The following is a 27,463-nucleotide window of genomic DNA, read 5'->3' on the forward strand; positions in this document are numbered from 1 at the left end:
GCTCCGATTTGTTTTTTTGATTTCACTCACTGGTTAAGTTTAAATACAAAAAACGTGCTTTGTCGGGTTTATGAAAATCACCGTACAATCACCGCCCTGAACAAAAGTTAAGACACCAGCAGCTCTGACAAACTGGTATAATCAGGTAAAAGATGGCGCTGCAGTGTGGTGAGGTATGGCCATCTGAACAGGGGGTTAAATGGAGGAAAAACAGGATTATTAGTCTACGCTCAGTTACTTGTCCATGAAAAGGCAAATGGTAATTGCTTGTCTGTGACCCCAAACCTCCAGTTAGTTTGTGTCTCACCACAGAAAGCCCACACTACCTGCTGTTGTAGTTTATGAGGGAAAAGGTTGTCTTATTAACTTGTAACTGGCATGTTTCCTTAACAGATGCTGGGATTGTTCCAAATTCAGATCATTTAAACTCTTTTTTTTTGTTCCCAACAAACAGTCTTGTTTTTGATGACAGAGAAGGACAACTATACAACCTTTGAAGCTATCTATGAACTTTGTTATATTACCAGCTCATAGTAAAAGCACACAGACCTGTTACAGGCAAGGCAGAGACAGTTTAGATAAGCCAGTGAGTCAGAAATAATACTGAAGCTCCTACATAAAGAGGGAAATGAGTTAGAACCCAAGGAAACCAGTAACAGGTGGCCCTCTGCATCAGTAAGAGGAAAAACTAAACAAAGCAGATTAATGGCTGAAGAAAAAAAGGGAAAATACAAACACTAGTACATGTAATGAATTTAAAGCAATAGTTCAGAGCCAAAACACAATTTAAAAATGGCTAAAACAAGACAGCTGCAGGAAATACCTGTTAGAAATGAATAAAAAGAAAAACAATTGTTATCCAGAGTCCATCCTTCCACAAGAGCACTCAGAGAGCGCAACTACCCCCTAGGGGCAAAGGCTATGCTAAAGCATTGATGTTTTATGATGTTTTCATTACAACGTGCTGATGTCAGCCTGTTTTTTATTACAATATGATGACATCGACGTTTGTTATAGATCATTTATGCTGATGTTAGCATTGGTAGTATAGGAATCCCCAATGAAGGCATCAGTATTGTTTTCATAGATCATTTGTGCTAATCAGTGTCAGTGTTGGTAATACTGAAATCTACTGTTTTTGTGTCATTGTGAAGTCATACAATAGTGTATATAAAAAATTTTTATAACAAGATTAAAGAAGGACAGAAAGTGCTCGTGTCCCCAAGTGACTCATATGTTGCTTTAAACTTTGTTGATGATCCAATGGAAATTAAACCTTTTTCTAATTTGTGTGACCTTGACCTTTGACCTTGAAGCAATACAGCTTCTAGAAGTGATTTCAGCCAATTAAGCTTTAAACATATTGGTAAAGATAATCAAATAGACCATTTTAACAAGTAAAGTTGAGATTTTAATATGTATTCATACAGGGTGTGATTTTGCAACACTGTGACATTATATGGCAAAAATTAAAACACCACCATCTGTCAATGGATGGATGGATGGATGTGTGGATGGATGGATGTGTGGATGGATGGATGGATGGATGAATGTGTGGATGGATGGATGGATGGATGTGTGGATGGATGGATGGATGGATGGATGTGTGTATGGATGACTGGATGGATGGATGGATGACTGATGGATGGATCGATGACTGGATGACTGGATGGATGGATGACTGGATGGATGGATGGATGACTGGATGGATGGATGGATGGATGGATGGATGTGTGGATGGATGGATGGATGGATGTGTGGATGGATGACTGGATGACTGGATGGATGGATGGATGGATGGATGTGTGGATGGATGGATGGATGGATGGATGGATGGATGGATGGATGTGTGGATGGATGGATGGATGGATGGATGTGTGGATGGATGGATGGATGGATGTGTGGATGGATGAATGGATGTGTGGATGGATGAATGAATGGATGGATGGATGGATGGATGTGTGGATGGATGGATGGATGGATGTGTGGATGGATGGATGGATGTGTGGATGGATGAATGAATGGATGGATGGATGGATGGATGGATGGATGTGTGGATGGATGGATGGATGGATGGATGTGTGGATGGATGGATGGATGGATGTGTGGATGGATGGATGGATGTGTGGATGGATGAATGAATGGATGGATGGATGGAGTCACACTGAGCTTTCCATGCCCTTTATATTGATGATATCTTACTCTGTGTTTTAATGAATTTTTTTCCAAGGTCAACTTTGATCTTAGGCACTAACATTGAAGGTCAAACTCGAATCCTTAGCAAACCTAGGTACGCATATCCCCCAAGGCCTAGTGTATCCTTGTCAAGTTTGAACACAGTCCATAAAAACTGTTGATATGTTTTTACTGATTTTCACATCCTGACTTAGACCTGATTTTGTCACGGTCTGCGGAGACAGGCCGTGTGGTGGTGTGTGTGATGGACCCAGGTGCGTACACAAGTGAGTAGACGGGAGTGAACTTAACAGAAAGCGAGCCTTTATTATGGCTGAAGACAAAGTGTACAAACACAGCAGGGATAGCGTGACTAAACTAGACTATAACTAAACTGGGAAAACTAGTACTGTGACAAACTAAGAAGACTCAGAGACTATGGTGATAACTGTAAAGACTGACCGTGAAAACATGGAGGTGGGAACACAGACGACGCGACACAGACTGCACGAAACACAGAGACTAAATACACATGAGGGATGATCAGGGGAAGTGGCCACACATGGGAGCACAGCTGACACACATGAACCTAAAGACAGGACAGGAGAAGTGAAACTAAATACACTGACATTGAATACAGACTTTCAAAGTAAAACAGGAAACATGGAGATTAGACATGACATGAACTAAACATAACCACGCAGACATGACTCATGACAGGTAGACGCACGAACCAGGGAGACTGAGTACAGGGGACAACAATAAACATCAAAATAGACTAAAACTCAAAACACTGGGTCACACGACCCAGGACCATGACAGATTTTCACCAAAATTCAACAAGCTCAAGCTGTTATTGTTTTCTACCATCACACAAAATTTGAACATGATATCTTAAAAACTGTGGATGAAAGACTGCAAACTAACAGACAAACAAACAATATGGACTTCATGCTGAGGATGACTTCATCTTACTACCAGGCACTAGTCAACCAAACAGAGAGCTGGGCTATAACACCAAGATCTGATTGTAACAGAAAGAAAACTCCCTAAACATGGTTTAAGAGTTTCATTTTCCACATACCTGCAACCAGAATGAGAAACAACACCAAGAGAAACTGAACAATGGATTTCAGGTGTTCCTTCAAATCAAGCTCTGAATGGAGAGCTAAAGGAAGAATCAAGGTCAATGCTGTGTTCAAAAGCACTACACGGGTAGGAACATATTTCTGAGAATTCCCCAGCACAGGACCAAAATAGTCCACTTAAGATGAATTTGCACTAAGGCAAATACACCATGTTATTTGATGTTTGATGTCTAGAAGAGTTCAAGGCTGCATGTTCATGTTTAAACAGTTTTAAGTGATATTTATTTGGGTTTAAACGGGTCCACCTTTTCTCAGGTGTATTCTTGTCTAGTTCTGACTCTGATCTCCCAGTAACCTTCAGATTGAAGCATTTTTAGTGACAATTTCAGATTTATTGATACTGACTGATACTGTTGGGATATGTGTATCAATATAAAGGAAAGAAATAGATATAGAGAGAGGGAACTACAAGCGTTGAGAAAGTGCAACAGGAAAGAAAACCAACAGAGAGGAAAAGGTGGAAAGGTGTCTCACCCAATAATTAAAACAAAGAAAGTGAATATATGTGTGAGCCAGGAGAGCGAACGAGAGGGAGCCCTTGCCAAAATCGAGACCAGGAAACTCGACAGATGGGAAGGTGACAAGTCGACATGTTGATGAGCAACAAGAGAAGGTGTGAAAACAAGGGAAGGGAAGGAAAGGCAGGGAATGGCAGATGAGAAAAGTCCCGATATTCCTCCATTACAGTTCATGTCTTTCATTGCAATTGTTTTTTATTGAGAGGCATAAAGGTTGCAAAAGCATGTGATAGCAAAAGCAATAAAGTCACATTTTACCAGTTTGATCGGATTAAATGTGTGTAGATTTCATCCTCAACATAAACTGTGCAAACAAGTCCCATCTCACATTACTAATTAGGATTTTATTTGACAGTAACTTTGGCTTCCAGCTCCCAGAGATCTCATCTGATTACATTTCCTGTTTCAGTTGAGTCACTGTGAGTCACTGGTACATCTGACAGCAACCTACATGTTTGTCACCTATATTTTTAGATTTATTTAAACTGTTTACACTTCATAAATGCCACTGTTAGCTATCGAGACTGTAGGTTTAAGTGTTAAATGAATATATACTGTAGTTTTGAAAAGGACAGTGAAATGCACATCACACAGCTCACCTGCTGTGTGATGTGCATGATCAAAAAATAACTAAGAAGATTTAATGGGTGTTGGAAATGTCAATTAAAGGACAAAGTGATGTAGTTTCTGAAATCTTGCAGAAGTCAGGGGGAGAGTTTAGACAGGTTTTCCGGTTATCCTGAAAGATTGTGGTTAATCAAGCTCACGTGGAGCGGTTATTAAAGAGTGAGATGGACAGCGAGCAAGCGGCATGACACTCCTCCGCTCCAGATGAGCAGTCAGTCCCCCTGAGGGTTCGAGGTGACTGGATAAGCTTCAGTCTGACTCTTCCTCCTCCGCTGTCTCCCTTTACTCCCACCACTTTTGGCATCGCCTTCTTCCTGCTCTCCTGTTTGTATTTCACGTTGCCTTATTTCTTCCTCGTGCTCTTTTTTCCAGCTTCCTCCCCTGCTTTAAGTTTTCCCTTTCTCAGCCTTTTTTTAATCTACAACTTTTTTCTATTCTGACCTTCCTCTTCGGCTCCATCTCATTAAGTTTTTGCATTAAGCTTTATCATTTCAGTGAGAAACAATACGCTATATTGCAATTAACGGCAGCTACTTATAACACAGTACCCATTTTCTTCCATCCCTTCTGCCTTCTTGCCTGCATGTTATGGCCTACATTCTGCTTGTCTGTGTTTCTATATTTAAGCTAATGCTTCGATTTAGTGAAAATTACAATATGCAATTTGAAAAACACAAATAGAACTGTCAAACGGAAAAGATGTGCTCCTTTACGGTGATTTTTCTTATTAGACAGAACACATCCTGGCTGTCCTATTCTGGTCCTCCCGACTCACTGTCTCCCTTCTGTCCGATCCTCCTCTAGACACCCGCCCCCCCCTTCAGTCCACACTTGTGCATTTTACTTATTCAGTTACAATGCACTGCATGTCTCAGCTGTCTGAAGGCATTACATCCTTTTTAAGCCAATCCTTCCTACTTTCCCTGCATGTCAGACGGATGAAGTGGCTCTAATCGTCATGCTCAGAATGACTGGCTTTTACCCGGATTCACCTGGGTGAGTTTTTAAAAAGCCAGGAGTTAGTGTTTCTTTCAGTCCTGCTAAAGTAGCTTTCCCCCCCTCATTAGTCTGGTAAAAGGATTCTGATTATTGGAAAAGGTGAAGTGACAGTTTTAAGTTTAGGCCTTTATAAAGTGAGGTTTAGGCTAATTCATTGGTATTCAGTTGCTGAGCAGGTGGCGATGTACTGCTTCGGGTACAGGTAAGACAAGGGACAGAGCTCGGCTATCATCGCAGATTGAGTTGAGGATTCTCTAAGGGCATGTCTGAGCAAGTCATTTGAAAATGTACAACTGTAAAATAGCTGATGTGTGCTATCCACCCTTGTAATGAATGTTTTAAGTAAAAGTGCCCAAAGGAAAATAGCCCATGTGAGGATTATGATATATTAGTGTTAATATAAAAGCAACATTTAGCTTTTGTAATTGATGAAAATACAGTATACCTACTATATATCAGGTTTGGTCTGTAAAACCAAAAATTCTGCAATTCTGCTTCGTCCAACCAATAAGCAAACTCTCTAAATTAGAAAAATAATGAAAATGAAATGCTCCAAATCCCCAAATATACAGTATACAGTTATTGCATGAAAATGAATTTTTGTGCACTTCTATATAGTCTCAACCTAAGATCTCCAAGTAATTCATTCAGTACTAATGTATGCTGTTATGGCCACCTGCTTAACCTCTCGAGGCAGGCGTTGCCGATTTGCAACAGTTAAAAAGAACAACCTGATTACCCCACATACATATTTTATGAGGTTTTTTTACTCAGAAGTACCACTGCAGGACTTGGTTGTGCATTAGCAACAAAACGTTTAATTTGAGCCTGAGAGGGTTAATATTGTGCTCTGACCCATTGACTCCACAAGGTCCCCAAAGGTGTGCTGCGATATCTGCCACCAAGACGTTAGTAACAGATCCTTTGAGTCCCATAAGTTGCGAAGTGGGGGCTTCGTGGATTAAAACTGTTTGTCCAGCACATTCCACAGATGCTTAATTGGATTGAGATTTGGGGAATTTGTGAGCCAAGACAACACCTCAAACTCACTGTTGTGCTCTTCAATCCATTTGTGAACCATTTACATTCTGTGGCAGTGTGCATTATCCTGCTGCAAGAGGCCACAACCATCAGGGAACACCCTGAGAGGGTATATACGGTCTGCAACAATGCTTAGGAAGGTGCTACGTGTCAAAGTAACATAACGTGGAAGGCAGGACCCAAGGTTTCCCAGCAGTACACTGCCTCTGCCAACTTGAGCTCTTCCCATAGTGCATCCTAGTGTCAAGTGTTCCTCAGGTAGGCGACGCACATGCGCAGCTATCCACATTACTCTGTGGTCCAGGTCTGAAGTTCATTGTTGTTGCAGCCATCGTTGGTGCTTTTAACAGTGGACAATGGTGAGCGTGGGCACCCTGATTGTTCTGCAGCTTTGCAGCCCCACATACAAAAAATGTAATTAGCATTACATTTTTCAGCTTTTGGAGCTAAAGTGGCTCGTGTGTTGGACTGGACAGGCCAGCCTTTTCTCCCCACGTGCATCAGTGAGCCCATTGGTGGTTCACCACTGTTCCTTCCTTGGACCAGATTCTTCCTTTTGCAAGATATTGATTACATAATACCAGGAACACCCCAAAAGAGCTGCAGTTTTGGAGATCCTCTGACCCAGTTTTCTAGCTGTTACAATTTTCCTCTAGTTAAACTCTTAAAGCTTAAATCTCTGCACTTACCAATTTCAGTGTTCTTTACTTCACCTGTCAGTACTCATAAGGTTACGTTTGATCAGTGTATATCTGGTTAAATAGCTCAGTGCGTCTGACTGATAAAAATAGTAGATTGAATAGAAGCCTCTATCATTTGAAGATTTGAAACTGTTAAGTAAATAAAGATTGCAACTTCATACTTCAGTAAAGCATTTAAACCACTGTAACTGTCACTTACAGTACTGTTTACAGCACTGTAATGTTTAAGCGCTGCACTGTTTGTAAATTGATTAACAAACCCATAGCCTGCAGGTGCATTTTCTCAGTACTGTGTCTTTAAAACAGACACAGCAGTAGAAGACTGTACAATGGTCAGGCACTAAGACAACAGCTGCTGAGACTGAGCAAAGAGAGGGGAGCAGAAGATGTTTGCAGCACTTTACTTCACCTCCTTTTGACACACCTTGAGGGCTTAGGGACTCACAGTAGACTAGAAAACTCCCATCTGCTTTTAATACTACTCAGCCAAATATTCTAACCCAAAACATGTTGAGTGTTTTTATTCTTTATTATTCTAAATAGCAACAACTGCAGAAGCCAGAATGCAAACAGGCATATCCTTAAATTTGCAGACAACACTGGGCAGGTCATCCACTGATCGGAAGGTTGGTTCGATTCCTGGCTTCCCCTAGTCTACATGCCAAATATCCTTGGGCAAAATACTAACCCCAAATTGCTCTCCGATGCATCCATCGGTATGAATGTGTGTGAATGTTAGCTATGAAGCACTTAGAAAGATGTGCTTGTGCGAATGGGTGAATGCACAAGTTGTGTAAAGCGCTTTGAGTGCTCAGATGAGTAGAAAAGCGCTATATAAGAACCAGTCCATTTACCATTTACCAACACAGTCATCATCACGCTTAATACTGATGTAGATAAACACTGGCCAGTGATGGGGAAATTTCTCCAATGAGTGACCAAACCCACCAACGGCTAAACACTGAGAACACCAAGGACATGGTTATCAAGTTCAAAAAGTTCTCTCACCCCCGATTGAAGACCAATATGAAGTGTAGATATATTGAATCGGTGGAACATCTTATAATATAAATACTTTGAATTGGTCATTGATAATAATTTGATGCCAATGTGGAGGCAGTTGTCAAGAAGCGCTATCAATGCCTGTAATTATTAAGTAAGTTGCACATATTTAATGTAGGTAGAGAAATGACGACTCGGCTCGGTTTGGAAATGTTAGAACCAAAGATAGCACAACAGGCAGCAAAGTAACAGGCCTCCCACAGAATCCACTACCTGCAATATATGAGCTGCAGGTAGAAAGACCCGAGCGACCGAGGAGATTAACAGAGCCAGACCCACCCAACTGCTTCCTTCAGGCTGCAGATACAGAACACCATGAGTAAGTGTAATAAGACCAAAACGACTTTGTTCCCCGTGCACTTGTTAAATCAGTTTATGTTATATCTGAATCCAACCGTCATGTGTTTTTTATAACTGCAGGACTATGTCTTATGATTTAGTATTGTTTTTATTTTTGGAATATATATATGGATGATTTCTTGAGACCTTTCTGTAAAACTAATTTCTAGTCGGGACAATAAATCAATAAATAAATGAATGGAAACAATCTATACTAGATTGTTTTCTTGGCATTTCACACATGACTTGTTCTCCCCATCGTGCCGTTAAAGTTACTCATCAAACTTTCTGTTTAATTGCATCTGCTTTGTCAGCATCTTCTCAAATTTTACCATTTTAATAGATTAAGAAATAATAATAAAAACATTGTTAAACAGGGCATCAGGCTGAACAATTGTGTAACTTCCCACTGTTAGTAGGGAATGCTGCACTCCAGCCAAACACTAGCTCAGCAGGACCCTGGCTGGCCTCCATGCTCCATGTGATCTAAAAAAACTGGTTTGCAATCCTCAGAGGTAGCTTTTTCCAAAAATTGCATCCTTTGTCAAAATTATCAGAAGAAACTTTGCACTTTGGAATCATCATCCTGTTGAGAAGCAACAATTTACCCACAAACACGTCTCGACTTGATCATTTTGGATGTTCCCAGAAGTGATGAGTGAAGGGTGCACCTGACTGCAAACTGCATGCATATACAGGAGTAATCACAAAGTACCCACAAGCTAATAGATGCCTTTCCTTTTCTTCCAGTTTGCCTTGACAGGAATGCAAATTTCCAAAATGAACATCTTGTTGTATTAAATAAGACTTAAGGAACTTGGCTTTAAAACAAATTCAAATCAATGTTTTAACTTAGGTCAAAAGTCAAGTGATAAGTAGGGTAATTTTCTCTTTAAAGACCAACTTTTTTTGCAACAGGCAGGGTCAACCCGCATTGAAAGACTGCACAGGGTTAACATGTCAGACAGTCTTTCATAGAGTCTTTGGTATCAAGTAAACTGAATCTTTTTACTTGCAGCGTTAACAGAAATGTCACAAAGCACTTTACCAGGAAAGTCCGCTTTGCTGTCATTTATCTGAATGCTCTGTACCAATGTAGTGCAACGACTCTCCAGATAAAACTCTTAAAGTCAAATTCATGCAGGTGGTTTGACAATAAAATGGCATTTTTTGCTGAAAAACAAATCTTTTGACATTGTAAATACTCTTTATCGCAAATGCGTATCTTTGAATAAAAGCTAAAGTCTTGCTTGTCACGGCATCTTTTGAAATGTAGTTTATTTCAACTTTTTATACGTTTTGTATTCCAGTGAGTTTACGGCACTGACTGAATGTCATTGTTACGGCTCGATCTGTTGTGCCGTACGCGTTCGCATTCTGCACTGCTGCTGTTGTTTGCAATCTGATGGCTGGAAGCTGCAAAATGATTTCCAAGCAGACAGCCAAATCACCATCATCATCATCGTTATCGCTGCCTTTGTCTGCTGTCATCTACATCTTCAATTTACTCTCTCTCTCTCCCCTCATCCAGCCGTCCTCTCGACTCTCTTCCAGCTCTGCCTGCCAAACTTCCATCTCACACGTTCCCTTTCTTTCAGTCCCCTCCTTTTCTTCTTTCTCCACATCCTGATATTTGTGTGGCAAAGTCTGTCTACACAACTGAACACAGCTCTGTAGCAATAGTTGTGTATTATGTGTTTTACTCACTTGTCAGAAACACAAAGAGTAGAAAGACTGACTAATGGAGATTGTTATGAAGCAAAACGGCTCCAAAACGTCCTTTTTCCCCACCTGATTTTTCATAGAATGAGAGTTGGCTGAATGCATGAAGTGGGAATCTGGCATACTGCGCATTTTCCCAGTGGGCTGACGCACTTTTGGGCCAATGGGCTCGCTTTAAGGGCCCCTGTGCAGCTGTCGTACAAACACTGACAGCAGCCCATTCGATCATTTTCATTAACGACACTGGATTGCCCAATCAAATCTCTTAATGCAATTAGCCCCTCCCCTACCTTGGCTGTGCAGATCCATTAATAAACCCAAAGCTAAGGGTTCCTTCTGTATAAAAGCATAGATAGCATGAATTTAACCCGTTAAATCCTGAACCATGAAATAACCGCCAGGAAATTCAAATTTCTTACATAATGGACAATTACAAAATCAAAACATTTAAAAAAAAATGCAAATATGAATTTTCATTTGTCATTTGTTGCAATTTATTGTTTAAAAATGTATTGAGCAATTTAATTAGAAGAAAACTCAGGAAAACTGTATCAAATATGACATACGAGGGATTAAGGGGTTAAAAAGGTACGAGTACTGTAACACTACTTTGCAGCTTTAAAAAACAAAAACAAACAACAAGCATTGCACGGGAGGCTTTTTCAGAAAGCGCTTCCCAACAGATTGCACGATCAGTCATGAAGGAGCATTTATTCCTATAATAGCTCTGAATCAAAACACAGATAAAAAACTGAATATAAAACAAATTCATATAATTTCAAAGTCAAACATTTTCCACCCTATTGAATGTAATCTGGGGTTTTTGAAAAATCCTCCTCAATCAGTGTTTTTGCACTGTTTGTGACAAGGTTGAAAAATTCAACAGTGGTAATATTACACCAATAAAAACAAGTCATATTTAATGTGTCAACTGCCACACCATGTCTTGTAGTTTAAAAAGCATGTAGCTTTATTATTTGTTTCTCTGGCACAGAGCATGACGGTAGTATTAATGGTGTTGTGAAGAACATATTTATGTTTGGAGTTGTTCAAAGTGAAGAATTAAATAAAACTGGTCTTAATGGAGGTTTCTTTTGAATTTTATAACCTTGAAGGCCGAGTACAGCTGTCATCCTCACTGTGGAAGCATGATTGGACTTTTGTTTATTTGTTTATTTAAATACTTTATGCTCTTTGCTCAGAAGAGCCTCATAGTTTGGTTTGAGGAGGTGATCATGAGCATTTTTTTCTTTGCCAACTGTTTCGTGCACAGAGGCAATAATGGGAAATAACTGCAAACTGAGCAAACAGCTTTCATTTATTTATTTAGTTGTTTATTTTTTCCAAATAGGAAGTGGAGGATTTTAACTGTAACCACATGGATTTAATCTAGATTAAATAGTCAAACAGTCTTACTGTGCTTTGCTAGGGTCATTTTACAGCTTTCACTGTGTAACATATTTATTTGGATTCTTTTTCTTTCTCCCAAACAAATCTTTCAGTTTACGACTGGCAAAGAAATTTAATCTGCAAATCTGTGGGCACTGCTCATCTCTGACAGCACAGTTTATTAACCATCAGTAAAGATTTACACATAGATTTGTTTGCCCCTTCTCAATTGTCTCTTGTTTAGCTTGGTATATAAAGCAGGTTTAACTGCATGTGAGATAAACTGTATTGAATTGCATTGGATTTCATCAGCTCTAACTTCTAAAATGACAAGTTGGGCTTTCAAGATTTCCAGTGGGGTTTTCATATATTACTATTAATTCAGAATTAAGTGTTCCCAAGTTGTTTGCATGTGAATAAGGCCACACGGCAGCTAAAAACAGGTTAATTTTGATTTCGCAGTGCCACTTCAGTCAGAGCAGAGATATTTTTGGAAAGGTGTATATCTCCCCGGAGAGAAAAACCCTTCATGTGTTACAGGTGTCGTTCATGCAGCTGTAGCGAGGACTATCACTGCCACTCGATGAGAGTCCCATGAGCCTCTGCGCCCGTCAGCGTGACAGACAGCCCTGCTGCTGATGGAGAGCAAGATTCTGAAGGGCATGAAATGTTTTGCCGAGTTTAAAATGAACCTGCTCACTTCATTAAAGAGTGCAGGCAGGCAACCTGCGGTAACCATCCATCTGCAGTTGATCTGCTCGTCTGTGCAGGCGAGATTTCCCTGATATTGTCATCAATCTGTCATATACGTACAAACTACAACTGCTTTTTCTTTCTTGTGGTTAAGTGTTGTAATTTAGACTTATTGTTGAGTCTCTCCTTAAACCTGCCTCATGTTTCACTGGGTTAATGTGGCAGAATTGTTTTGTTTTGCTCACTTGTCAGTTCATTTTCTTGCTCAAGGAGCAAGGAGTTTGATGATAACTCGTATGGGCAGTTACAAATATTAAAAAAACAAAAACAGAATGTGGGAGTAAAGTGGTGGGGTTAATACCCCCCTTGACACCTGTACCTGCAAACTCAGAAGTGTCAAAACTGTCATTCCTCCAGTGGCCACTAGGGTGCAAAGGTTGTTTCCTGTAAATGTCCATGAAAAAATGCCCAACTTCACAGGAGAAATAAACTGCATCATGATAATGTTGCATGATGCAGTTTATTTCTACATTTTCAAAGTTTTCTCAAAGTTCACTCTTTGAGAAAACTTTTTTTAATAGCAGAATTTACCTGTACATAGACTTAAGCCATGCATTATTAAGAGCTTAACTGTTTTTCATGACAGGTGCATGCTGGTGCCATCTGCTAGGCTTCGCCTTGGCTATTTTGAGTTGTTTAACTGGAGCCTATCCAGTGTTTCTGTGTTTCTTTTAAAACATTATCTGACAAATATGACTTCCTGTGCACTTAACAGTATAAGTATTGCTACCAAGATGCCTTCACTGAACTATTTCTGCTCAGTGCACCTGCAGTAAGCCAACAAGTATTAATCGATGACTTAGTAATGCACCCATTAAAGTCATCACTGGGGACAAAACCCAAGATGCCTGCTGCCATGATGCTAATTCAAAGCTTAAAAATGGTAGCCACAAACAAACCCATCCACAAAGTGTCAGAGTCACAAATTTCACTGTTACCATCATTTTGACCTCAAACACCTGTAAATGTTTGTAACTGCATCTTTTGCAGTTTTACGGCATTGAAAAAGAAAATCCCCAGACAGTCCAACATTACAAAAATCTTTTACAACCTATCCAAAAATGAACTTTGAAGTATTTAATACCAGCAACACATCCAGCAACACATTTTGCTGTGACAGAGGCACAAGATATGAGAAACAGCTGGTGATGAAGACACAGCCACAACTCATTTAGTATTCTCGCTCAATACTTACACAATATTAATACATTGTTTTTGTACTTATGACTACACCAACTGCTTTCCATGCATATATTTTACTCTTCTTGATTAGCATACAATTTAAATGAACTCTGGGGACTTTGGCTTTGCAGACAGCATACCAACACCATCCATCCACCCATTCATCCATCCACAAACAATACTAGATCCAAGTGTACAACAGTATATAAACCTTGAGGGGAAATGTTCAAAATATTCTTAAAAACCAATAGCCAAGAGCCAAACGGGACAGGCAAAAAAACCCCAAAAAAACAATTACTTTAATTCATACAATTCTTATTATTCCATACAAACACTTTTGAGCATTAACCATCTGGAGGGGAGATGAGCGCGGGAGGGTGTCCGCCTGATCTCAACGTGTCTGACCGTTTCTCACATTCTTATAGCTTCAGCCTCCCTCCAAACTAAGAATCCACATGCTTTCTCTCTTACGGCGCCTAAGTGACGGCCTTGGCTTCCTGTTTTATTTCCACCTGATGAGATGGGGCAGAAAACCTCTACGGTATGTTCTGTTCTCTTTGTAATCAGAAAAATAAGGCCATGATTCTCTGAAAACAGTATTTCTTGTAACTCAGCAGTATCATGCATCATAAAACAATATCATTCATTCACCATAAACCAGCAGTCTAATGTAATACAAATCAGTCTAAAACTACATGATAATTTCACAATCTTTAATTAGGGGTATAACGTGGAAAGAAAAAGAAAGACGAAGAAAGAAAAGAAAAAAAGGGAAAGAAAAAAAAAAGATTAAAAAAGATTAAAAAAAAAAAAAAAACAATAGCCGACGGAACAGATGACTTTCTTTTGGCATTACAAAGATGGAACCATCTGGAACTCCATGTTGTAAAAGATGGTAAGGGTCAAAATGATGGTCTGTGCCCTTGAAAGAACACTATACAGATGGAGAAGGTGTTTAAGTGTTACAGTTAATAGCAGTTAATTTGTGAATGCAATACAACTGCACACAATTAACAAGCATACAGTAGCAGTAGGTACCAGACGGTAACTCTGACACAGCTGAGAGCAAAACCCAACTCCACCAAACAGTTCCCAGAGGGAACTGTGCCAAAGAGCAGGCGCAGTCGAACAAGCTTGTAGTTAAAAGTTGGACTTCTGCTGTTTTACTTCTTTGCTTCACATATTTAAAGTCTCCCTGATTGTGAAGGGCAAACTGTCCTCAACGCAAATGTTAAATTTGGTTATAACCAGTTTGCCAACTCATCCATTGCACCTAATGTCAGTATATTCACAATCAAAGTAGAAGTGCAGCCATTTGTGTGACACAGGGTACAATACTACACCTCACTCTCCTCACAAAATATACCAAACAGACATCAATAAGGTAGTCTGTGTAAGCGGAAAACATTCCTCCTCCTCAATCGGACATGTAAGTATTACTGCTGCCCTGCATCTGCTGCCTGACATCAATCAGCATCCACCATCACACTCAAATTGTATTTGTAACATATCTGCAGAGTGATAAACCAAACTAACTATACTCTGCTGCTGTAATGAACCATTTCAAATGGAAGTCATCTGACTGAACTTAACGAACTTGAGTCTGAGTCATTAACGAAAAGTAAAGACTTTCCACTAAACACTGGAGAAAATATATTAGGTTTTAATCTGCATATAAACAGACCTTTAAAATCATTAATAAATATCATTATTAGCTGCTGTTTTAAGCACCAAGCAGCAGTGCACAACTCAAAATACTCCCTACAAATCTATCAATTGTTTTCTTACATTAGTGAAGCTCGCACATATTTAAGTTTTGTCTTGAAACAAACAGCTCATTTTGTAAATAAACAACTGCATCAATTCAGTCATACAGAATAAAGGAGCGCTAATGGACTAAGACTGAGAACGATGTTGCACGGTTGCTAAATCAGTCAACTATTTGGACGTTCCTTCATTATGCAATTTAATGGTCGTTGCAAAGCAAAAACAATGTTTGCTGGACAGCATGATTGCAATGCACTCCGATCAGTCACTAAACTAAAAGACCTAATAGGTCAGCCTTTGACTCTTTGGGGCATGGGGAAATGATCCATGGGGGTGTCTTGTGATGTTTGGCACTGTGACAGTGTCAGCAAGTCCTTTGGGTCCTGTGGGCTGCAGGCTGGGGCCTCTGTCGATTGGTTTTATTTTGGCGGGTCCTGATCGGTTTTGGGTTCTGGGTAGTTTGGAGGCCGGATAAATGCCTTGGGTTCTTTGTGCTGTTCCCTGAGCTATTTCTCAGTGGTTCTGGTAGTGTGACAGTGCACATTGTCCTGCTCGGAGAGGCTGCTGGCACCAGTGTCAGTGAGTAGTCTTTGGATTGAGTGTCCTTGAGCTCTAACAGACAATTAGACAGATCTTATGTGTCAAAGTAGTATGAACGCCAGGGCCAAAGATTTCCCAGCAGCATATTGCATTGTAATGAGATGATCAATATTATTCACTTCACTTGTCAGTGTTTTTAATGTTGTGGCTGATTTGCGCTGTAAATCTTTAGCATTAACAAATGCAGAATGAAACCAGCAGTGAAAACATGGATTTTCTATGTGGAGTTTATCCATCTGTAAAATGTTGCTATAAAAACAAAGCAGCTGTTTTCAGGGCAGAATGACTCAGCTCTCTGGGTTTGCTTTGAATGAGGACATTTGATTAAAACTGTTGGCAACTATTTGCCTTTCCATGCCGTTGCACTGTTTGCTTGTTCACTCTGATGCCAGTCACATTAGATTCTCACATACAGCAAACTTCAAAGTCACCCTCTGTCCCTCGCGCTACCTGCCACTTACTTGATTCTGTCTGGCACTCGATGGGTCTGGTTGCCGTCGCTCTGACAGTTGCCAGCGTACTGCGCTCGGCTTGTGGCTCCCTGGTCCCTCCGCAGAGCCATCGCTCCGTGGGTGAGGACAGAAACACCTTTTGCAATACGCCTGTAGGATTACAAAGAGAACAACATGAGACCGAGAGACTAGATTCGTTTTAAAGGTCTTTTTTTTACCTGATGGGTCCCAGGAAATGCACAGATACTGGAGAGGACAGAGACTTAAGCTTGAAAAACTACTCAAATGCATATGACAACGTGAAATAATGAATGTGAATTCACAAAATAGATGACTCCTCCACTAGGTAAGCTGAAATGTGTACAGTTTTTTCAGTATTGTGGGGAAACAAAGCTTTGCTGATTTGACAATTTAATATTCAGTTCAGGTTATCAAGTCTCTAGATCAGCGGTCTCCAACCTTTTTTGCGCCACGGACCGGTTTATGCCCGACAATATTTTCATGGACCGGCCTTTAAGGTGTCGCGGATAAATACAACGAAATAAAACTAGTACCGGTACCGAAAAAAACAAGATTTATTCATAACACACGTGAAAAGACCCAGGAAAACCGAGTAAACGATAAAAACGATAACAAAATAACGCTGAAAACTGATAAAAACCCTGAAAACTACATTTCACACCTGAGCCTCAACTCTTGCGGCCCGGTACCAAACTACTCACGGACCGGTACCGGTCCGAGGCCCGGGGGTTGGGGACCGCTGCTCTAGATGATTAGCCTCCCTGATGACCCATTGTAATCCCACTGAACCCACTGGACTAATATGACCAAGTAGATTTATTTGATTATTTTATTTACTTTATTTACTTATTTGCTTTCTCCACCCTATATTGTGTACAAATATTACTCATACCAGAAAAATTGTAGTTTCTTAGTCTGCAGATTAATTGAATTACTTTAGATCAAGCTACCTGGGCAAAAAAGATTATTCCATAACACATTTATCAGGTAGACATGAGAAAATATACACCTTCCAACATAATAAAGAACTCTTTTTTTTTTAATTTCAACTTCTAGAATCTTTTTGCACATGTTCAAGCAAGGGATGCTGGTTTTTCCTTATTTAAATACACCGAAATAGAAAAAAAATATAAGTGTGTTTGATGGTCTCAAAAAAACTATCACAGACTAGTTTGCAAGAGTTTCTTTGAATCCAAGGACTCAGTCCACTCATGATGTGAAGGGAATTTTCATCCTTAGCAAAGGAATGTAGCCTTTTAGTGCCCTCGTTTAGCACAAGTGTCTAACCTACATCTAGTGGAAATCTTTCTACTCCTACATAGCTTGAATTCCAGTAGAATCATAGAGATCATAACTTTAATGAGGTAAGCAGTGTTATACAGGCTACTTTATAAATGTGCTTGGATGTCACTCTGGGCATTGTAAGTCAGTTTGTAGTCAAGCAGCTGATGAATGTCCCAGTGACAATAAAACAGCTGATAACAAGCCAATTCAAGCACAACTTCAATAAAAAAACTGAACATTCAGTTTCTAAATTTATTTGTGTGTCAAGTATTCTCAGTTTGAGTAAATAAATATTAGCAGACTCGCTCTTTGTCTAAGGAAAATTTAATAATAGATCAGACTTTGATCTGCTGGAAGCTTTCCTGCAGCAAAAGGCTCAGCTTTTAATGTGGCTGTAAAGTCAACACTGATTTGTAACTTGCATTAAAAAACAACAACTGTCTTACATCCTATCATACAGAATGCTGTTATTTATTATGGAAAATCCCCAAAAGTTGATGGAGACTACTTCAGACTGAACAAGTCACTTAAAGAGTGATGAAAAGTTTCGCCTACTGAAAATGTTACATCCAATTTCCTTCGATTTCGATCTCCTTACCTGGATGATTGAGCATCAACATATTATGTAAAATAAACAGCACATCTTGCTCTAGTCTTGATGACAAGGCCTTCTACCAATCGAGCACAAAATGTGAACGCTGCCAACTTCATAAAGCATTTCAGTGGAGTTTCCATAATTCTGGAAATTACCACTTTAAAAAAGCTGGTGAGGAGGACAGTTTTGTAGCCATCACTCTTTTTTTTAATGATTTAAATATGTTTAAAAAGTTTAATGTGGTCCAACTGTTAACTTTCTATTATTATGCTATTTTTTAAAATGATTTGCATTAAAAACGTGTTTTTCCTCAAGACAGGGTCAGATTTTTGATATGCAGGTCTTCATTTTACTTTCCACATCCTGAACTTCCCACGACCCTGTGATGTGACTTTTGTCATCTCATTGTCACTGAGTTTTGTAAGACTTGGGGCCTCGGCCTGCTCATTTCGTATATGACCACAGAAACTTGCCAACATAGACTTTACATTACGATGAACTGATTATGCACGCACCTGAGGAAGAAGATTCCAAGCACAGTTCAAACAAGTATAAGAGGAGTGACTACTCAACAGTCTCCAGCTTTATGAGTCTCTAACAGAGAGTCATGGCTTTAGACCTTTCGGGACTAACACACTCATGGGGGTAAAGAATGTAGGCTTTAATAATCACCCACTGGTCTATGAGACATATTTCATTTTTTAATGCTTTGAACCAGCAACAGTTTTTGTCCGTGTGCCGACTGCAATAATGCATTTCTCTGTGACATGTGGAATACACTTTATTTTATGCATTTTAAAACAATACATCTCCTTTGAGGGCAGCGGAGGTTGCAGTGGTTAACACCATCACCTCACAGCAGCTGGGGCCTTTCTGTGTGGAGCTGTCCCACTGACTGGGTGGATTCTCTCCTCGTAGTCTGGCTTTCTCTCACAATTCAAAAAATGTCAAGTTAAGTTAACTAGTGATTGGTGGCCTTGGATGACTGGCTCTCTGTAATGGACTGGTGACCTGTCTAGTCACTGCCTCTTATTTACCTTGGCTTTTAGCACAGCAGGACTTGTTGATGTCTCTTAATATGTTTTCTTATTAATTATATTATTTTTAATTTTAAGATATTTTATATGTAATTTAAACTGTTTCCTCTCTGTTTTATATTTGTAGCACTTTGGTCAACATTGTTGGATGTAAAGTGCATTATAAATAAAGATGCTATGCTATGCTATATGATAGGCTTCAGCTCCCTGCGACCCTGAATTGGAAGGATGGATGACCTCTAAAGTGTCCGGCTCTTGGTTTCTGTGAAACAGGTTGCTGTGATGAGCAAATGTAAAGTCAAGAATGTTATCAAGGACAGTTCACAGAATTTACAACTTCAGTATCCGTACAATAGCCACGAATCCTTTCGTGGCTCACCCTTTGAAGTGGACCCTTCACAGGGCCGGTGCCTGCTCTTTCTCTGTACTTCACAGCCTTTTAGTACTTTTATAATTTCCCTAAGTTGCTTGTCAGTGCTGATATAATAAATTCCTTTGTGACTAATACAGAATGACAGTGCAGTTGGTCTTCTGCTCACATCCCAGTCATTAGGATTTTTTTGTGCATTTCTGTCATCTCTTTTTTGGGTTTAAATAATCAAAATTTTGCAGCAATGTCAACCATATCATAGCTACAATGACAGCACTTTTTGTGGCCATGAATTACAAAGTAAATGATTTGCGAGTTGTACAATGACAACATTTCTTTGTTGAATTATCAAATTATACTTTTGGTGTTTAGAAAAGCTCTATGAAATATCCATCATAAGCAGCAGAAGTGTGGAAAACACTCAAAAAGTATCAAACGCATAAACACCGATATAGTGACGGGGTTATTTTTCAGATTCATTCACAACTGGAGAAGACATATCTAGTGCATCCAATAATTGCAACATGGCAACAGTGTAAACACTCAGCTCCAGGCTTCAATCACTAATCACTGAGCGGAAACCATGATGATTGCTCACTCCATCCAGGTAGAAACCTCACACTAGATATCAAGGAAGACGGGCTTCATTTAGTATGGAGCTGTTTTCAATATTTAATGTTAAAAATCCATTTAAACAAAACTTATACAGTATGTACAAGAGTATATATGTATGACAATGAGTGTGCCATGCGTAAAGTGCAAGAAGTGCATGTTAACCTACAAGGTTTGGGGACTTAATGCACTTGTCTTCTCGACTCTGTTGTAACTGTAGTGCAATATTTGTGGTAACTAGCTGAAATGAAATTATAAACATTCGTTCTACATTGTAATCTTTATATCGGAGGATGGATTAATAGGATTTAGACAGTCAGAATAGCCAGTCCGTGTACATCTTATAACATATGTAGCCTCGTTCTTGGGATGCAGCATCTGTTTCAGTATGAACTCTGCCGCTGGAAGTGGTAACAAGTGAACCGCTCACTTGGGCTTTCCTTCTAGTCTGGGCGAACATTTTACAAGCACAGTGACACGATACATTAAAAAACTGACTGAAAAGCTAGAAAAGGATCCTGGATTTCACAGGAGCCAAGATGACTGGTAGACAGTGAAGGTAGAAAGATGGCGAGTGAAGTGAACATTTTCCAGGTGATATATGGAATCACATTGAAGGCTGTGTCGTCATGTTGTGTGAAATGTTTTGTATCCAGGGAAATCTCGTTGACCTTGTTTGGATTTATGTAGCAACTAAATTTTATATTTGCATAATTGAACTATATAAAGAGTTAGAACCACCACACATTTCACATTATGAGGTGCGGCAGACATGAGTTTAAAGGTAATAAAGAAAAATCAATAGATAATTGTTCTTTCACCTGGATACACTCGGTCAATTTATTTCGATTCGATTGGATGTAAATGTTATGATCCCAGTGAAGAGGTCATGCTTACAGAGAGTGCATCATGAACATGCAGGTGGTTGTAAAATTTAACTGTGTACTCGTGTGCAAAAAGTGTGCTCTTCAGAGATGAAGAGAAGAATATTTATCTTCTCATGTATTTTTTAATCATAAGGTTTCTCCATCTTCAAGGCTTCGTACAGCAAAACTCAATGAATTCTCAGTTCAGCAGAGAGAAAAGAAACTACAAAATTGATAATGCATAAAGTTTCAGCACAAGAAACAGTCTGCTGAAACATAACATATACTTTATATAGGATCACAAAATGAGGTAAAACTCTTTAGCAACAGATTCCTAATTAAAGAAATGTAACATTTTAACAAGGATCAGCAGTACAGTAGCAGCACTAATTGATGAGCAATTTTGTCATTTTACTCAAGGTTTTACTATTTTGGGGATTTTCACATATGAGCTGCTTGGAAAATCATATGACACTAAAAATAAAGGTTTTTCACAGAGTATAGACATGAATGCTGTTAGAATGGGACGTGTTATAAAAACAGGAAAAAAACAGAATTTTTTAAGTGAGTGAAGTTTTGAAAACAGTAAATAGAAAAAAAGCTGAATATCAATAAAATCATATTTTTATTTTATTTTTTTTTTAGTTTGGTTCAGTTTGTTGATTTGGGTTTGATTGTATTGAAAAGATTTTATGCAGTGGCTAATATTGTATAATGTTAGCACCAATAATAAATCTGAACTAAATATTCACTTGTTCCACTGCAACACGTAAAAAGCATCAAACTGAGCAGACCATACATTTTAAAGTTTTACTGAGATAAAAAAAAAAAAGACATCTTCTCAGGTCATTGGAAAGCTGTATGGAAAAAAAGGCTTTTTTTTTTTTTTTTTTTAAATCAAAATTTGTTTGAAAGGACATCTCATCCTCGTCAACACTCCTCCTGATCATTCTTGTTGTAAACCGGCACTACTCATCCATCCACTAATGCAACCTTTGCAAGGTCTCCAACCTTTTTTGCGCCACGGACCGGTTTATGCCCGACAATATTTTCACGGACCGGCCTTTAAGGTGTCGCGGATAAATACAACAAAACAAAACTAGTACCGGTACCGAAAAAAAGATTTATTCATAACACACGTGAAAAGACCCAGGAAAACCGAGTTAACGATAAAAACGATAACAAAAAAACCCTGAAAACCATACATTTCACACCTGAGCCTCAACTCTCGCGGCCCGGTACCAAACGACTCACGAGGCCCGGGGGTTGGGGATCGCTGCACTAATGGACAGCCCCAACAGGATAGGGACAATAGGTTTTGACTGAAGCTTAATATTAATCTGTGTATCTGGAGTCAGTGTTGTGCAGCAGATCACAACAATTTCACACAAAATTAAAACATATATTAAATTTCACTTTCAAATCAGATTTAATTCAATTTTAGTCTCAGTGGTTGTTTCACCATTTAGATGTCTTTTAGATCTATAATAAAGAAAAGAGTAAACATAACTCTACGACTGATGTTAGGTAAAATTCAGGTCTCTGTGAAAGCCTTAAAATATTACTATCCATCTTTAATTTTCCAGACATAATAAAATGCCTTTTTCTTTTTCCTTTCTTCAAAGACCACAACTGGCCAATCAGATCAAGCCCACAAAACAAAGTGCACGGATGTCTGGTGTTCGGTGTGTAGTGGATATGACGGATCTCACTGCATCTGGTGTTCACTTTCATTCTGTTTCTAAAGAGGGTTGTCTGGATAATGTCATGTAATCAGGAGGCGTTGGTAATAAGAGGCATACTAATTACTTTGATTCAGTGGAGTATCTGATCAAATCTCAGTATGCAAATCAGGTACTAGGTTGAGCTAGTAGCATCGTCAACAAATATGACACATCCTTATGTGGCTTCAGCGTGTTGTCAAGTTTTCTTTCACCATGGAGGGTGAAAGAAGACTTTAATCAGGCTTTGCAGTTGGTGCTTCACATAACAGTTGACGAGTTGACACAAACAAATATTTTGTACTGTTCTGACCTGGTTTTGCATGAATCAAAGACAAACTATGCATAGAAAACCTATAATTACAAAGTTAAAAACAAATCTCCTTTATAGAAATATTTTATTTTAGGCAGCTTTCAAAACATTTGAGGTAACCTTATATAAAAACATCTAGAAAATATATAAATATATAAATATAAAATCATAAAGAAAAGCGGATTTGTGAGACAAATGGATGATGATCAGAGTCTTTATACTCGTTTTAACCCTTTAAGACCTACCATAGAACCAAGTCCGCCAGAGTTTATATTATAATTTTACATGCTGTGGAGCCATTTTTGGGAGCATTTCAAGTTGTAATACATCAATACAACCATTACAGCCTAACTTTTAATAATATGTCTGCATTAAGTTCATAGTAATTACATAAATTGCAAAAAAGTGCAATAAACTACAAAAAAATTGAAAATTGTTTTTGTTTTTTTTCATATATTTCTAGTTAGAGAAATTTAAGAGGCTTATCCCTCAAAACTGTAAATACAAAAAAGTTGCACAAAATAGTTTCCTACCACAGGAAATTTATTTTGAGTGTCTTCATAGTTTTATTTTTGAAATACACCAATTTTTATATACTGCAGGAAAAAACGAAAATAAATATTATAGTGCAAATTTGCAAAAAAGCAGCATATGCATCAAAATAAACTATTTCCAGCAGTGCAATATGAGTCCTAAGCATCCCAGAAACGACACAGAAAGTCATAAAGTCAAACATAACTTTTAAAAACACCAGTATAGGCTCATGAGGCCCTGATGGTAAAAAACTACATTTCCGCGAAAATGACGTCACTTTCGGGCAGGTCATGGCAGACATGCGATAGTTCATGCTGATGGAGTAGGAAGTGTTATGAACAGCCAACTGGATCAGCAAAGCGTGTTTCTGGAATATTATGTTTGTGTTGCTGCAAGTGCTTTTTATGCAGTTTTTGCAAAGCTATATGTGGAAGGAAACTGTGACCGAGGACAAGCTGATAGCATAAGATGTAAGTACAACTCCTCCGGTTTCATATGCAAAAAAAAATTATTGCGCTAGCTTACGTGGTTGCAGTGCTACCGGGATTTAAAAATAGTTATGCAAAACGGAGCGTGCTGCTCTGACCGGTTTTAAAGGGCTAAGAGATGCATTTTAAGATGGGTTTTAAATGTGTAGCAGTGTAACAGATGTCTGGTAAGAGGGAGTACCACAGGCAGAGGATAGAGCAACTGAAGTCTTTTGACCCCATGGTAGTCAATGGGTGGATGGTACGGTGAGATGGACAGAAGAACCAGAAGGCCTGAGAGTGCAAACAGGTGTGTTGAGGTGCAGAACTTCAAAGTGGTAGTCTAGAGAAAGGTTGTGGATTGTTTTAAATGTGAGAAATAGAAATCAATACAATATTCAACAAGGACCCAGTTAAGTTGCTGAATGATAGACTTTATGTGGCGAACGATGTTGATGCAACTAGCAGAGTTCTGAACCAGTTGGGATGGACTGGACGGGAAGACCAAAGAGACGAGACTTATGATCAATAACTGATGTGTGAATGAGACCAAATGTGGTACCTGATGTGAGAAAAAACAGAGAAACGGTCAACGGTTTAGTCTTGGCAAGGGGGATTTGGTGTCAAATAAGAGAACCGTGGTTTATAAAAGTTCCTGGAAAACTAGGATCTGATTTCTTGGAGGCAAACACAGAGGGAGGTGGATGAGAGAGCAGAAGTAGTTTTTTATTGGACAGGTAGAGCTGTGTGTCGTCGACATAGCAGTGGAAATGACATCATATTTATGAATGATATGGCCAATAGCAGATGGACAACAAACAGAAGGGCTCGGGAGATCATTAGTAGTAATTAAAACTGGCTAAGATTTGAACTTTATGAATTAATGATGAGGCCTGTTTAAGGGCATGTCAATGATTCCCATAGAGATTTGTCTTTCAGCGAGTATGCTGTGAGTTTTAGTGTTACAGAGCCAGACATGGATGAGAACGCTTAAGAGTCAAATACAACACATTTAACCTTATCCACAGATTCCTTGAACCCACAGAAGCCCCGTTTGAAGCCCCCGCAGCCTGTGAACCCCTGATATTTTAAAGCCTGGGTTCGTACCTGCGTGGCTCATCCCTCCACCCCTGTGGCCGGATGGCAAACAAAGCCTTTGGAAGCCCCTCCAGACCCAACCCGGATAGGGCTGGTCCCACAGCAAACCACATATGGCTGGGCCCGGCCTGACCCGCTGCCCAAGCTGCCCGGAAAATGAGCTCAGCCTCTTCCAGGGAGCAGTACAGAAGGCGGACCTGGAGGAAGAGAAAAAGAGGAAGACAGTTACTGCAGTGGGTGGATGAGAGAAGGAAGAGAAGAGAAGAGGCAGAAAAACAAGATTTTTCTTCCTCCCCATTTCTTGCTGTGTGGCCCTATAATACACTTTCATGATTTCTTTACTAAAATAGATTATATTCAAGTATAAATCAAGACATTTGGTACACTTACACATTCATACTTCACTTTATTTTTTCAGAACACAGTAAACTGCACTTGAAAATTGATGCCTCTTGGTCTGCTTGCATTTTCTCTTCATACATTATTAAAAAGGGGGAATTGAATCGAGGGGGGGGGGGGGGGGGGCAACATTAAAGAGACAAAGTGAGAGTAAGAAAACACAAAACTCGACGAGTGCGAGACGGAGGACAGCAGCTGTGTGTGTGGTTGATGAGGGCACTTCAGATGATTACTCAGGAAGCACTTTGGGAGAATTTGCGCCACAGTTTTGTAAGACAATTGAAGAGGTTATAAAACTGAAATTAGCCAAAACCAAAATGTGAAGTGCTTTACTAACACGCAGCGAGAGCAGCAGGCGAGTAGTGTGTGGATCCTGCCACATGCTGCACATTCACCGCCGAGGATGGCGAGATGACGCTGATCCCTCCTACTCGGTTGACAGCAAATGGGATCAAAGTCGGCATGAGGTCCATGCTCACACTCAGTCTCTATCAATCACATCCTCTGAACAGTCAGCATATATTTAGCCTTCATATGGCATCTGCAACCTCGAATTTTATCACTCTTTCTCTGAAATTAAAAGTGTTCTCCTCCTCTGATTTTGAAGAAAGAAGTTGACTTCCCTGCTTGCTGTCATCCCTCACAAAAAGATGTAATTTGTTATAATTTTCTCCCATCAATCACTTTGTTAGCACAGGTGACTCATTTTTCAAACGTTGGACATCTCATTTTGGAAGAGAACATTTCATTTAGATCCCTGTGGGTCGTCATATTTTATCGTGACAGAGCTTAACTGCGTCAACATCCAGGTCGAAATGAAAGTCCCCTACAAAAATAGTGAATATACACCATATATATGTGTGTATACATATACACACATATAATCATATTTTTTGGCAGTGCTAGTATGAGTAATTACTACATGACTTACCTACATACTAATAATCTCAGCAGTCAAAAACAGCTTTCATCTACCTTAGCAGGACTACTTGGATGCCAATGCACTTTTATTTATTATGAAACAGTTAACATGTAGTGACAATCCTCTGTGTTAAATACAACATTTTAACAGGTTTCAGCTCATTGTTTAGGTTTTTCAGTTGCTCTTACCATTCTTTACTCTCACTGTGCACTGGATATTCTACACATTACACCTACAGGAACTGTCCAGCTATGAAAAGCCCTGACACAACGCTCCCAGCACACAATGCTTCTGCTGTTGTTAATGCTAGAGGAGGTTTGGAGTTAGGTTGTCCAGTCAGCACAACACTGTCCCTCAACAACCCCGCTCTAGCCAGAGTTTTCAGGTGACGTCAAAGCTACTGGGACACGCCCACTTGCCGGCCAAAATAGTACTCTGGTCCTTTGCTCGGCAGCCATCCTTTGAACGTCTTCAAGTTTAACTTAACCAAAATGCCTGATAGTTGCTGTCCTATCGGATACACTAATCACGCCAATCATTGCTTCTCCACAGCGACCCTGGCTGTCAGCGGCGGCTCATTAAACTATAGGAATGATACTCTGTCAGCTTTACTGTTATGACACTGTAAATGTCCAAGTCAACAAAACTAAAATTTACGTGTGGTAGCCCGTTTAAGATAGCTATGTAGTGCTTTACTTTACTAATAAATGAACAATTCCTTGTTCTTCACCTCCAACATAGTGGCATTA

General features: G+C 39.4%; 1 protein-coding gene across 3 annotated transcripts in view; it reads right to left on the bottom strand.

Annotated features, from left to right (window-relative positions):
* grin2da (glutamate receptor, ionotropic, N-methyl D-aspartate 2D, a) overlaps positions 1-27,463 on the bottom strand; it is a 316,625-nt gene that overhangs the window by 136,234 nt on the left and 152,928 nt on the right. For all 3 annotated transcript variants that reach the window (XM_087834864.1, XM_087834866.1, XM_087834867.1), the window contains exons 5-6: positions 25,403-25,590; positions 16,485-16,625 (exon numbers count right to left, since the gene is read on the bottom strand). In XM_087834864.1, coding sequence (XP_087690990.1) covers positions 16,485-16,625; positions 25,403-25,590 — 329 coding nt within the window. The remainder of the gene's footprint in view (positions 1-16,484; positions 16,626-25,402; positions 25,591-27,463) is intronic.

This window comes from Neolamprologus brichardi, chromosome 22 (genome assembly GCF_056152115.1).
Source record: "Neolamprologus brichardi isolate AB-2024 chromosome 22, ASM5615211v1, whole genome shotgun sequence".
NCBI classification, from domain to species: Eukaryota; Metazoa; Chordata; class Actinopteri; order Cichliformes; family Cichlidae; genus Neolamprologus; species Neolamprologus brichardi.